Source organism: Ctenopharyngodon idella, chromosome 20 (assembly GCF_019924925.1).
Source record: "Ctenopharyngodon idella isolate HZGC_01 chromosome 20, HZGC01, whole genome shotgun sequence".
Taxonomy (NCBI): Eukaryota; Metazoa; Chordata; class Actinopteri; order Cypriniformes; family Xenocyprididae; genus Ctenopharyngodon; species Ctenopharyngodon idella.
In genome coordinates, this window is record NC_067239.1 from 25,118,110 (window position 1) to 25,133,404 (window position 15,295).

Genomic DNA, 15,295 nt, shown 5'->3' on the forward strand with positions numbered 1-15,295 from the left:
TCTTCTGCCGGAACTAGACTCACGTACGGCCGTTGCCGGAAGCCAGTTATTATAGTTTATAAAGTTGTAAATATGGATATTTTTTTTACAAAAACCCATCGCTTTGCTTCAGAAGGCCTTTATCAACCCCTGAAACCATATGGATTACTTTTATGATTGATGGAGGCACTTTTTTGGGCTTCAAAATCTTGAGCCCCATTCACTACCATTATAAAGCTTGGAAGAGCCAGGATATTTTTAAATATAACTCCGATTGTGTTTGTCTGAAAGAAGATTGCTTAAGGGTGAGTAAATCATGGGATAATTTTCATTTTTCGGTGAACAATCCCTTTACATGTCTACGGTAAACGTGGCTAGAGCATATTTCTGAAAGCCTGCTAAACCCTTTAATAGAAATAGCTCCGCATAACAGGAATAACCGACTTTCTAATCACAGTAAATAGTCTTTTACTTCACTGTAGATCACTGTGATTGCTCTAAATGTTCAATTTTATAATGTAGAACTTTGGCACACCAACCCACCAACATTATCAAAAATATACTGCTTATGCATTGGTCCTTTCATATTATAATTTGTTCGCACTCTCTTATAAATGACTGTGATATTCAATTTTAAAATATATATTCATTTTATCAAAACAAATAGACAAAATATAGAATTTAATGAAGGTCTTTCAGTGAGATTGCGAGGTCCTTGGGTTGATCAGTTATGATTACTGGCCATCTAAATCGCAGACACGTAAAAAACAAACAAAGCAACCATGCAAGCAAACCCTTAAAACTCTTTCACAACACCACAACAGATCACAATGGCTACATTTTATCAGTACACGCAAGCTTTAAAACACAATAATTATCTGTCAAGTGTGTCTTATATTAGTCTCAAATCATATATTCAGTGTTATATTTATATAAAATCTTCACATATAATGTAAATGAACATTAGTGCACATTTAGGGGCTCTGAAAATTGTTACCAAAATAACAATTTTTAAAAACCATTTAAATGAAAACTGCAGTGAAAATGGAAACCATGTGCTTTGTTATTGTATGTTACAGCCATGACCTCCGTGTTGAACTGCAGAGACATGAGAAACGTGTTGCACCACTTGCTGGAATGTCTTAGAGTCATTGCGGCAGTGTGGCGGCACCGAGATCAGAGATGGAAATCCTGTGCAAAAAGTGTGTGTATCTAGACTAGAGGCTATTCTGTTTCCCTATACCTCAGCACAGACTACAGCTGGACAGAGCCTGAAGACATGAGCGTATGGAGGATGTATAGACCGTAGCATGAATGACTTTGACAAACCAGAGTGACCCACAACAGCATCCTTGCAAGGTGAAGTGTGTAAATTCTGTCCCACTACTAGCGCCACGTCGCCACCCAATGCAAGTGAAAAATTAATGATTGATTTCCAACAGCTTTCCCCTTCCTTATCTATCAGTGTTCAAACAAATTAGTCACTGGCTATCTTTGGAATAGCAGCTTATTGAATGCTGTGCAGTGTGTGCTGAATATACTACTGGTTTTCCTTTTTTCCTTTTTAATCAGTTTGTTCAAATAATGAGTCAAGAATGAAATTTAATTTTATATTCTATAAATACATAAATGTATTAGTATAGTTAGTATGTTACTACTAATTAAATTGCATGTATAAATCAGCAAGTGGCGTCCAGTTATCATGTAAATACAATTTTAAATTGCATTTTAAATCACTTTTGACAGACTGATCAAATAAGTCATGAAAATGATATACAGTAGGCTACCCAACACACTTTCCTCTGTGATATAACGCACATTTTGTCAATTATACTGTACACACAGATATTTGCATACTGTGTATAGCATACACTACCGTTCAAAGTTTGGGGTCGGTAGGATTTTTTAAATGTTTTTGAAAGGCCTGTTCACACCAAGAACGATAACTATAAAGATAACGATATAGGTCTAAAAATTTTTCTAAATATAAAAGAATGGCACTGTCCACACCACAGCTATAACGATATAGAGAAACGATATCGTTGGGATCACTTTCAGAACTATTTTTTTCCAGCTGTTGAACGATAAAACACTGACAGCCAATCAGAATCCATTCTAATTTAAGGGCTCGCGCATAAATGGCAGACGACATTGCGGAGAAGTTAATCGCTGAGGTCCAGAAAAAGCCACCAATGTTTGACAAGTCAAACACCCTTTTCAAGGATACTTTAAAGAAAATGGATACATGGAAAACAATTGGTCATACCCTCTGAATAAATGGTGAGAAGTATTATCGAAATATGCCAGGCTAGTAAACAGTGTAAAATAAAATTACCTCAGGTATCCAGTGCTAGTTTCGACAACATTGTCTTGCTTCCTTTGAAGTTCCAGTGAAAAAGTCTAGGCGTTGTTTTTATTCAATTAAATTGACTTTGTCAGGTAAATTCAGTGTTAGATTAGATCGATTACACTAGCTATTTACTCAAAACATAGCACGCTGAGGACATCTGCTGGTTAAAGCCATGTAAATGCAACAAGAACAGCAAAAACATGTACACACTTTGAAACCGCAGCGCGTGAGCTTACAATAAACAGACCGTTATCGTTTGTTGGTGTGAACGCAAATAGTTATCGTTATAATTATCATTCTTGGTGTGAACAGGCCTTTATGCTCACCAACACTGCATTTATTTGATCAAAAATACAGTAAAAATATTGTGCAATATTATTACAATTTAAAATAACTGTTATCTGTTTGAATATATTTTAAAATGAAATTTATTCCTGCGATGGCAAAGCTGAAAAAGAAAAAAATTACTAACCCCAAACTTTGAACGGTAGTGCACACAATACATTAATTGTAGCAAATTAGTAATAGTATGCTAATCCAAACATAGCCAAATCCCTGCTAAACAGTTTATCACAGATAGTCCCGCCCCAAAGTCACAACACTGGTTGATTCAGAAGACCACTCAAAAGAATATGTTGGGATATTAACCTCTAAATGTTTTACTTGTTTTGGTCTCTGCTCATGAAATTGGGATAACGTATTTAAATTTACACACTTCACTCTTCGTTCATTCATCTGCCATTTGGTTTCCACTGTTCTTTCAAAAGTCGCACGAAGCCAAGCTTAGAAACCACAACTGGTCCTTAACTACCGCAGCCAGTGAGGAAGAACAGAGTTAATCACCCACTTGCTTTTGCAAATAGCATTGTACCATGAGACAAGACATTAGTGAGAGATCTCTGAAAAAAATCCATAATTACACTTGAGCAGAATCTCTTTTTAAGCCCTGCAACACCATGCCGCAGTTTGGCGGACATTCACATTGATTACAGAACCGTGCTGACAGCGGACGTAAGGCTGGCTGGGGCATAATAAACCCCATTCTAATTGTTTTTAAGAAAGTCAGGTCAATACCCATCTTTTACCCTCCCAAGACCACAGACAGGCAATTACAGTACACAGCCTTGCGAAGTCACAATAAAAAGGCTCACAGTGATGCCTCCAGGCCTCATATTTATGTTCTGCCGCTCAGTTTACTTTATCTTTGCATACAGTATGTGAAGCTAAACCACACCACTTCATTTTAAAGCTATTCCACCCATAAACCGATGCACTTTTAAGATGGCACAGTGTGAAATCTCTTTTTTGTTTCCTTGGTAGTCGATAGAAATGCATTTGGCATGTACATATTCGTAATGATATGTAGATGATACATTTGCACAGTGTTTCCATTTCTGGCTTGGACCCTCAATGAAGCTTAATATGTGTGCATACATTTTAAACAGACAGCCTCCCCTCACCGGTGCACTTGGACAACTTAGTCCATAGGGTCCTGGCACTGGGCGCAGTGGATCATGTCCTCGCAATAAGGCTCCACTTGAATGGTTGTGCTGTAAAAGCCAAATTTGGTCTGAAGGAGTTCAGTTGCTTCCTTTAAGACACTCTGAGGGTCAGCATTCTCCTCTAAAATGAAGAAAAAACAGGTTCATTTAGCCTAAATAGACTATTCTGTGCTTAAATGTTCACCTGACATGTTTGAAATGAATTAAAGGACGAAATGCAGAAGGATTTATTATCATTCTTAGATGCCATTTGTGCCTAGAAATTTTGACAAGTTGGGAATTCAGAAACATACATCAACTAATTTCTGTGTTTTTGAACTAATGTCCCCGATGGTCAAAAAGACTTTTCATAATTTGTATTATACTGTAAAAGCTTGATATTTTTATAACATCAAGCTTTTACAAAAAATGTAGATAAAATTCTAATTGATAGCTAAATGGCTACATGCAAATTGATATTTGACTGATATATCATTTAAAGTCCCTCTGTGGTGAAAATCAGGTTTTTAATGTTGTTTATATGTCTATGTGGTGTTTTTAATATGCTTAAAGACAAATCATGTGCAAATTCATAAGTCAACACCATTGCAGAGTATATTCTCTTTAAGGGGCTGTTTACAAGACACCATTTTCAACTACAAACGGAAAACTTTTATGTGTTTTGGCCATTTATTTACACAATGGCGTTTTGGTGGTCTGAAAATTCTAACTTTTGAAAACGGGTTTCAAGTTTTTGAAAGTCTCCGTGTAAACAACAAAAACGCGAATCTGTGAAAACGATAAAGTCATGCACATACGCATTACACGTTCAGTCTATAGTGTTTCATCGCCATCTAATGGCCTGCCAGCAGAATACAACGTTTTTAGTCATTTTTACAGATTCTTATGAATGGGGATCGCTTTGACAATGGTGTCGTCTGTACGCGAAAAAACTCACAGGAAAAACTTATCCGTTTTAAGCATATCGTTGTCATGTAAACGTACCCTAAAATCCAAAGACAGTTTCAAAAACGCGGTTTGAAATCGCTGGTGTTTCATACGTCACAAACTACCTTTTAACCAATCACGTCAACGTGACGGCGGGCTTTAGCATATAATTAACAGCGAACTAGCAGGGGAGTCTCAAGAGAAGTCAGGTTATCCAGTATACTGATTTATTTGAAGAGTTTGGTTCCAAAACACTATAACTCCATTTTGATTAATTTGAGTAAAAAGGTGTTTTCTTTACCAAAAAAGTGGCGAGATGAAAACCACTACTTTCTGTTTCAAACTTTCACATAGCATCTTTTGGTTATAAAAACATTAAAAATTCAAATCTACATTTTGATTTTAAAAGGTTTATTATAAAAACAGATTTTTTTTTCCCCCCAAAATGCAATAAATCCATGACACGTTTTTTTTTTTTTTTTTTTTCAAAATGCAATTAATTCATCAATATAAAAGTTATTTTTCATATTGAAAATACACAACAAAGTAAGTTGATTCACATATATGACAGCCTCTGAACTTTGCCAATACTAATCTTATATACAGGCATTTTTACTAAAAATACATTCAGCCGTCGCTCCCAAAATGAATTCAACGAGTCATCTTGTTAATGTTATAAATGAATTATGTCTCGGTTTGTCATTACCGATTAAAGAGTATCTGGCGCCAACGCACGGTTAAAATAAACACATTTACCGAGTACATTGGTATTAAAAACGGCTTTTAAAAACTGTCCATGATTCAGTTTTGGGGACCGTGACAGAAGTTTGATGCTGTCGTGGAACAAGCAACGGCTTGACCGTGACCGAGTGCCTTATCTTCTTAATCTCCTCACGTAAATGATTACATTTCGATAACTTGCGTTTCTTCCCCACCGCAGAAACCACCACAGGTTCATCAATGCCGTCACAATTATTAATTTTTCTGTTTTTGTTGATCACAAAGTACAAGGTAGATAAGGAAAACTAGGATGCCGGGTATATTCAGAGCGCCGCCATTACTGTTTACAGTGGGTGGAATGGTGCGCTGTGATTGGTTGAGCGGATATATCGCATTCTGCAGAGAAGGGAGACTGGCCTTTGTCGCGTTTTGGAAAGAAAGGGAGGAAACATGACAGAATAACACGACGGATATCGCATTTTGCGCAAAATTAATAAATGACTTTTCAATACCGACCAGATACAATACTGATTGTGGCGGAAACTCAATTTTTTTTAACTCTTCATTTTTAGAAGGCAGCTGTCTAACTCTAGATGATGACGAACGGGAACATGACTTGTGTAACATTAGCAGCAACACAATATTAGCTGTTTGATAATGTAATCAAGCAAAAGGCTAATCATATTAATTACCGTTATGTGTCCAACGTTGTAAAGAGCGATACCATTGTGCAGTGTTTACCGAATGGATCTCTGATCTCGTGCAAGTGAGTGGAGGCGGGGCTAATTAGCATATTCATAGATCCGCTTATACTAGCCTAAATTAAGCAAAGGTGTAGCATTACATTCAAGCTATTTTAAGGCATGAAGAATTTTTTTTTTGACAGGAAAAAACGTTTAAATATATAATTTTGCTGATCAAAGAGGAGTTTTAACAAAAACATTTTATTTTAAAATAATGTTGCATTTCGCACTAAAATAAAATAGTTGATGTATCAAATAACATGTTCAATAGATTTAGATAAACAATATGAATAATTTGCATAAGCAACAAGACAAATGAACATTAAAATAATAACAATATAATTGAGCTGTGAAGCAAGTGTTATTTAATGAACTTACCAATAGCTATGTGAACAGACAGCAGACTCTGGCCTATGGTGAGAGCCCACAGGTGTAGGCTATGCATGGCCTTCACTGCCTTTAGAGACAGCAGCACCTCCTTCACTGAATTAAACTCTATTCCTTTGGGTGTCCCTGAACACAGACACATGACACTGAGTTTACAACGATAGAGTGGATTCATAGTTTGCATTTAAAGATGATGTGTGCCATTTTTTATTTATTTTGACTTTTGTGGGACTAGATTGTGTTTGGGAAATTTGTTTGGAAACAGTCATTATTTCTGCAATTCAGTTTGGTGTCATTAGGGGTGTAGACATTACACACTTCACCTTTAAATAGAGAATATTACACCATGTGTACTATCACTGTGCAACTAAAAAATACACTGACATTGCATGCGTATTTTAAGTCATTGAGAATAATGCAACTGTAATTGTACTGTAATTTAGTAAATTAATTAATCTGAAAATTACCCTCCATGAGAATGCGGAAGACATCTCTTAGAATGGTAATGGTGGTGCCCAGGACGAACACAGAGAAGAGGAAAGTGCAAATGGGATCAGCTATTTTGTATTCTGGCTGCGTTAGAAGTTGGATAGAGAACAGGAGGTACTGATGCATTAAAGAACAAAATCAGATGGTTCTTAGTCTTCAAATTGAATTAGACTACAGATGTCAGAAGAAACATTCTCCATTGAAATGCTTTCAAGAGTCGGGGAAAGAAATCAGTGTCCAATTCCTTATCATGGTGATTGGATTTTTTCCATGTTTTTGAAAAAAGTATCTTATGAAAAAAAGTATCTTACATGATAAAAAAATATTGTGAAATATTATAACAATTTACAATAACTATTTAATTTATTTTAAATGTAATTTATTCCTCTGATGTCAAAGCTGGATTTTCAGCATCATTACTACAGTCTTCAGTGTCACATGACCCTTCAGAAATCATTCTAATATGCTGATTTGCTGCTTAAGGAACATTTCTTATTATTATCAATGTTGAAAACAGTTCTGCTTAATATTTTTGAGGAAACCATGATACATTTTTATTAGGATTCTTTGATGAATAAAAAGTTTAAATGTACAGCATATAAATATTTTAAATAGAAATCTTTTGTAATATATCTATATTATTTGTTCAATTTAATGCATCCTTGCTGAATAAAAAGTCTCCTATTAATATCTTTCATAAAAAAATCTTTCTGACCCCAAACTTTTGAACGGTATTGTAAATAATTATAACGCATAAATATAAATATTCATGTCGTTCAATAAACTTTTGTTCTGCCATTAAATAAGACAAAATATTTAAAGACAATATAATTGAACCTTTTTGCTTCTATAAATGCCTCTAAAGGGAACAACTTTCAAGTCCATTATTTACACAAAATATTCTGATTAATTAGCAAATGGAAGTTAATTGCACTGTAAATGCCATTTTATAGTGTCTTTAAGGACTGGACAAAGGTAAGACATTTTTAAGGTGATTCTTTATGTTAGTGTGCATTTACCCTGAAGTAGATGATAATGGCGGCCACCATCACTCCAAAGCTCTGTAAGAGATCCCCCAAAACATGAATAAATGCTGCTCTGACACTGGTGTTCCCATGATTACCCAGGAGGCTGTGGGAGTGGCCATGGCCCACGGGGCTAATCCCATTCTCATCAATCTTGTGGTAGCCTGAACCGTGGCTGTGGAAGGTCGTGGAATGGTGTAGAATATAGGCCATTCTGGAATATAAACAATAATGCAAACAAAAGCATATCAATTTATCGAAATTCTAGTCCTTACTGTTTAATTTAAAAAAAAAAAAAAAAAAAAAAAAAAAAAAAGCTGTAGCCTATAGTCTTCAACAGAATAGAAAATAAGATGTTTCTTAATAAAGTTCTGAATTCTGCCTTTATTTCTAATAATTGAGGTTTTATATCAAAATTATGCCTGAAAAACTAAGTATTACTACTTTAGCTTCTCGTTATTCCAATGTTAAAGTCACCATGAAATCAAAATTGATAATTCTTATTTTTATTGAATATTGCAGAATTTATTTGAAATTATTATCCGTGCACATCATTTTTTTCAATTCATGTGCGCTTGTAATCTTTAATAAAAATAACTTCTCCTCCCTCTTGCAGTGACATCTCTTCTCTGATGACATGTTTACTGGTGTGAGAGCGGGACAACCTGTCACTCACATGACATCACAGCAATAGCAAACCACAACCATCCAATCAATTCCCGATGGGCAAAATCAAGCCCCGCCCCACATTTTTTCTTGTTCGAGAAACTGTTTCACTCTGATATACGTCACAATAGGAAAGAAAAGACTATCTCAACTTTGTTTCATGCCAAATTTAACTCATTCATGTCTGTCTACTCACATGATGTTGACCACGACTGCACAACCTGAGGTGACGAGCATCACATGGCCTTCAATTTCATAATCATTTTTTACTATCCTCTCAATGGCAAGGTACACCAACACTCCAGTCACGATCCAGATGGACATTACAGATACCAGGGCTCCCAGAATCTCTGTGAGATGTTCATTTGAAACAAATATGATTTGGCATTATATGAATATTGCAAAGTCTTAAATCTGCTTTGAAGGAATAGTTCACACAAAAATAAATTTCAGCCTGCTTCTCATTCAAAGCTACCTTATAACTTCAGAAGATGAAGAATATAGCACATAAATTGTATGGATTTCTTTTGTGATATTTTTGTTGGTTTTAGAGCTTGACAGATGTGGTCACTATGAACTAATGTTGTATGGAAAAAGTTCTTCAACATTTCTCCTTAGTTACATGCATGGGTTTGGAACAACATGAAGGTGAGTAAAATTGTCTGAATTTTTATTTTTGGGTGAAATGTTTCTTTAATTTATAGGCATGATTTAGATTTAACATTTTCAACATCAACAATGTATGTAAAATTCATTTGACAGGATTGAGATGGGATGGACTCACCTGATCTGTGCCAGCCAAAGTTCATTCTCTTGGTGGGTGGTCTTGAAGAGATCCACAAGGAAAAAAGACTGACCATCATACTGCCAAAATCCGTCAGAAGGTGAGCTGCATCAGTCATAATGGCCAGACTGTGTGCTAGATAACCACCTGAAAGAGCAGCAGAGAATAAGAATTGAGAAAGAGATGCATACTATTAATTAATGGTTCCAAAGTTTTTTTGTTTTGTTTTTTTGCAGCGATGCCATAAAACAGGGTTCACCAAACTCAGCCCTGGAGGGCTACTGTCCTGCAGAGTTTAGCTCCAACCAGCTCCAAAACACATGCCTGGAAGTTATAGTATGCCAAGTTAAATCTTGATTAGCTGGTTCAGGTGTATTTAATTGGGGTTGGAGCTAAACTCTGCAGGACAGTGGCCCTCCAGGACTGAGTTTGGTGACCCCTGCCATAGAGGAACCATTTTTGTTTCTCCATAGAAGTTCCTAAAAGAACCTTTTTTCTTAGTGTGAAGAACATTTTAAAATCTACAGAACCTTTTTCCATTATAAAGAACCTTTTGTGCAATGGAAAGTTTCCATGGATGTTAAAGGTTCTTCATAATCCACCATAGAGCATTCACTATAAATGTTATTCATCTCTTTATTTATTTTATTATACTCTGTAAACATTACAGAACACTTTGCAAAGTGATTAAGGTGCAAATAGTTTTTTTGAGAAAGCTTACACAGCATAAATATTTTGTTGTTTAAAAGAAAGAATGAGTCATACATATTTTAAAGTATTGCACTTGTGAATGCTGACAAAAAAAGTGCTGTACAGGCTGAACAAAGCACAGAAAAGCCTGCTTATCACATTTTATAGATGAGTCAAGGATTGGTTGTGTCATGTAATTTTATGCTACAATGACAAATTGCTTAATCCATCATTTACTTAGTTGTGAAATGCAGTCAGAGCATTTATTGTGCAGAACCACTTTGCACTCAAAGACAAAGCAAAATAAGTGGCTGGTTTATATATACACAAGTTAAACTCAGTGTAAGACATTGGCACAACTTACAAAGTGATTTTATTGTAGCGTATATAAAAATAATGTTACACTTATGCCAATTCTTAAAAAAAAATCTGGCTTCATTATTTAATAAACCCCAAACGTTTCCTAAAAAGACCCAGTGTTCTTACCTATAACTTCTCCAATCATGAAAACCAGACAGACTATGGAGGCGATGTACAGTTTCTTCTTTGCTATGAGTTTCTCATGGCTCTCATCGCAGGCTGTTTTTTTTCCATGGCAATGAGTTCCAACAGGCCTCTTCAGCTCGATGGCACCAGCCATTTCACCATTTCCCAAAGGCAGGTCTGGACAACTTTCTTTGGAGCCTGAGAATTCACTATATAAGAACAAAGCATGATGTACAGACACCATTTCAATGACTTTTAAAACCTTCACACACATACTGTAATAACCCTTCCTGGTTGCTAGCCTATCAGGGAGTTATGGAAGGAATAAAGGATGCAAATTTTACAACATCATATCATGTAAGTAGCCTGTGGCCTGAGACACTGGGATAAGCTCTAGCATCCCTGTACAACCCTACAGAGGATAAGCAGTTTGGAGATGGATGGATGGCTATTAAAACAAAACCATAATAATACAGCAATTCAGGCACTGGAATATAGGCTACAGTAAGTTTACATGTGTGTGTGTGTGTGTGTGTGTATGTATGTGTGTGTATTATATTATATTATATTTAAAAAAAAAAATTACATACGTATGCATATATAAGTTTTATATAAAAATCGTATAAGTGTTTTGTGTGGGGGAAATACTGTGTACAGCGCTTGCCATGAGCACCCAGATCAGGCTGTTTAAATCTGCTGACATGGTAAATTTTGGCCCTTCTGTCTTATGTGCTGATGAGAGAGACGCTATGATGGGACTAATGGGGCGGAAAGCGCTATCTCGGTGCGCATGAGATAACCAGAGTACTGCATCACGCGCGCACACACATACACACGCGCGCGAGCGCTGCTGCTGAAAGGAGGCATTCGAGTGGAACACGGCGTCTGTTTAATCACTCCACCGGGACACAGACATGATACACTGGATGATTTTTTTTTTTTTTTTTTTTTTTGGTCAGATAGTCCAACAAGCATACAGAGAACACATTGTTTTTCTGATCTCTTGGTATGAAATTGGACCTGCATTCTACTTATTTACTTTAGGCTATCAGTATTCATTTGCAGCATTGCAGCATTATTAAAATACAATAGTAATTTAAGAGGCCTAAAATCAGGATGTGTGTCACAGTTTGGCTTATTTTTATTCAAATGTGCATGCAAAATCATTTTTCAAGGTTTTTTTTTTTTTCTGCTTCTAATTTCGGAAAAGGAAAAGGCCTAAAAAAAATTGGTTAATATAGCGTTTTTACAAAATAGCATAGGCTATGTAAAAATATAGAATATGTAAATAAAAATGAATTATCTTATCATTTACTTTTACAGTAAACTATTGTTATAAAATGTTGTTTTTTTTATTAATATATTATTATATTATAATTGGTGTTTTTTAAGTAAAAACGCAAGGCACCATAATTTACGGTGCAGAGGTTTGTTAGAAGCATCACATTTGGTTATAGGCTAAGTTACGTTTCTTCTTATATTAGTTTGTTTTATGTTGTTTGGTTAATGTTTAAAGCTTTGTTTTAGTTTATTTTACCATAGTATGGTGTTTTGTGTAATCAGTTAGCCTAGTATTAACATTATCATGTGGTTTTATTTGATCACTTGTGTTGTGTAATGTCGGTTATACAGTACTGTAGCATATCGATTTATTCAACAGCATTTGTCTGTTTGATGAGGCAATTCACATTCCTCCTCGAACACATCTGTTCGTAAAAATTTTAAATTCATAAAATATCCCCTTTTGTGGTAAGGTGCATATGGAGATGTTTACAGTTTGGCATGCTGACATGCTGTCGATCCTGTGGCAGTGTAGCAGAGCATGACTTCAGGGCTCTGGTTTGAGCACTTTAATATCATTAGCATAACACAATGTGTTGTGCTGTGATTTTCTGTAATTGATACAAATGACGAGCATTTTGATATTCGAATAACCATTAACACGTTCAAAATCTTTCTTTGAATTAAATTAAATTAAATTGATGCATTAGTTTTTAACGTTGTACTATGAGGGTTGATAAATAATAACAGTTAAAAAATAGCAAACCTTTATCGCCCTTTTCTTCTCTCTTAAAGACAAAAGAGCAAGCTGGGCAGATTTTCAATTTGAGAAAATACAGCACTACTAAAAACAGAATACTGCCCATGTATAGTAACAACATCCAATTCTACACATCTACTTCTCAGCTGCCTTTTTTCATGTCCTTCGACATTTGTTCAGGTGACCTGTTGATACCACCAGTGCCATGATGTAGGCTATTCTCTGATATAACGTTTTTGTTAATGTAATGTGTCACCAAGCTAAATAGATAAGTGAGCCTTTAGCCTGTTTGTTTCAGCAGCTTCAGAAAATGCTTCTGCCACATTCATCTACTGTAAATACACCCTGAGCTCTCCTCATTTTCTCCTTCAAGACCACAATCCAACTAATGCAAAAACGACTTCCACGGCAATATTATTACTTGCACAATCAGTTGTGGACTTTTACTAATTTTGTCGTAGACAGTTTTCGGCTATACGCGGTTTCAATAAAATATCATTGTTCCTCGACATCATCCTCAACGTCACAAAAATTTTGCCTAAGCTAGCCTACTTTATACAGCTTCGGTTTGTGAAAATTGTCTGTTATGTTTTAACAGAAGTAGCTAATTTTACCCACCTGCCTTTTTATTTAAATATTTAAAAAATACTTTCAATTTCTATTTAAAACGCATCGTGTAGTTTTATGTCCGGCGCAAATTGTGATGTTTTCGTATTATTCATGATAAATGCTGACGAATTTTCGTTACGCACCAGTACTCTAATTTATCTGTTATTTATAGGCCTAATATACCGAGTAGCCTAACATATTTCTTCGCCTGATGAAAATCGAAAATGTATTTCTACCAGAAAGCTGATTATAATCAGGAGGAGTAGCCTAATATTTAAATGACACAATATTTAAAAACATTATTGATAATGATATGTGTATCATGTATGGGTTATCATTTCTGAGTATACATTTAATTTTATTGCTCTTTTTCATATTGACAACTCAAGTGCATCTGTCCATGGTGCTGAAACTCTTCTCTCACCTGCTTGCTTTATATGATCATTTTAGTAGGGTGTGCAGAGGAAGGGAAAAGGGCAAAATTTTTGATGTTTTATCTGAATTTATTGCTTCAAAGAAACATAATGAAAAGCTTATATCGTGTGTAATTTCGATATGAAAGTCATAACGTTCACTAAAGTTCCCTGAGGCCATTACTCAAAAAGGCTACTGTCCAAAATGAACTCAAGCATAGAAATGAATCTCTTGAATAAAACTATAGGCATCTCACGCACTGCATGCTTAATAGATGTGTTCAGAATAAACGTGAATAGAAAACTAAGATTGGCGCATTTGGTTTTCGAATTACATGTCACAATGTGGAAATATCAGACTCCATCTGTTCGCTGTGACAGGTCATGTTGTAAGGGATTTTGAGAATTCGATAATTATCAAATATCAAAATATTTCTCAATAAGACCTAAATATTTTAAATTGGCATTTTTATTATTATTATGATTTTTTTTTATTCGCCATAAAATGCTTCACAACATACTGATTAATCAATTTTGCATCATTAATTGTGCAAATTTCCAGACCATGTATTTTTTGAATCACACTAATATCTACAATAATAGCCCTAATAATAGATTTGAAATAGATGAATACATAATTTTACCTGTTAAGTTTTAAGGAGTATATTTTGGCATTTCTTTCGTTGATAAGATGCGATTTCTCTGAAGTCGGTGGAAGATCCATGGTCCTGTGCAGCTTCAGTGACCAGTGAAAAAAAAAAACGAATTAATAAAAAACTGCACCGAATATTAAAATATGCGTTTTAAATTAGACGGCAAAATAATAATTCTTCCAAGCCATTTTCGAAGGATTCAAAAAATGAGTGAAAGCACTCATGGCATCAGGTCCACAGAAAGGAGAAAGCAGGATTGCGGTCAGTAATTCCGATGCTGTATGCGGAGCCGGCAAACTTGACTGTGGGTTACATCGGATGGATGTGGTGCAGAAGATTCAGCAGTCCAGTGAACTAATTTACGAATCTTACTATGGCGAAGGCATGGGGTTATTAATATTCATGAGCTAAAGTGGGCCCTTTAAAAGCAACGTCATCATTACAAACGTGATATTCACAAGCCAGTCGTTCGCCATTGGAAAGCTACTAAGCAACGTCACCAGGACATAATTAGTAATTACGAGCTAAGCCTTTGCTGTAGTAGGATCCGTAAAGGGTGGCACGCTTGCTTTTACGTGAATGAAGTCTGCGTCTGTTGGATGAATGAGTTTGCCTTGTGTTTGGAAAAAAAACATGTGCTACGCAATTCTGGCTGCAGTGCAAATGGGAGTATGTGATTGTTGAACGAAAATGGACAAGTTCTTTTCAATTCGAGGCGATTTGTAGCCTAAATAGGAATACAAAAATGTAGAAAGAGCCTCAACCAGTGCACACAAAACGTCTCATATAGGCACTGTTTAAAAACAAACAAACATAGGCATACTGTTTAAG

At 35.5% G+C, this 15,295-nt stretch overlaps 1 protein-coding gene across 1 annotated transcript; it reads right to left on the reverse strand.

The window, feature by feature from the left end:
- Positions 1–253: 253 nt before the first annotated feature.
- slc30a2 (solute carrier family 30 member 2) lies at positions 254–14,767 on the reverse strand. Its single transcript, XM_051876449.1, has 8 exons — positions 14,456–14,767; positions 10,749–10,957; positions 9,573–9,719; positions 8,985–9,138; positions 8,117–8,336; positions 7,076–7,181; positions 6,600–6,734; positions 254–3,952 (listed from the first exon to the last, which is right to left on the reverse strand). Exons 1-8 carry the CDS (start codon positions 14,533–14,535, stop codon positions 3,807–3,809), a joined length of 1,197 nt encoding a protein of 398 aa, XP_051732409.1. The 5' UTR covers positions 14,536–14,767; the 3' UTR covers positions 254–3,806.
- Positions 14,768–15,295: the final 528 nt, after the last annotated feature.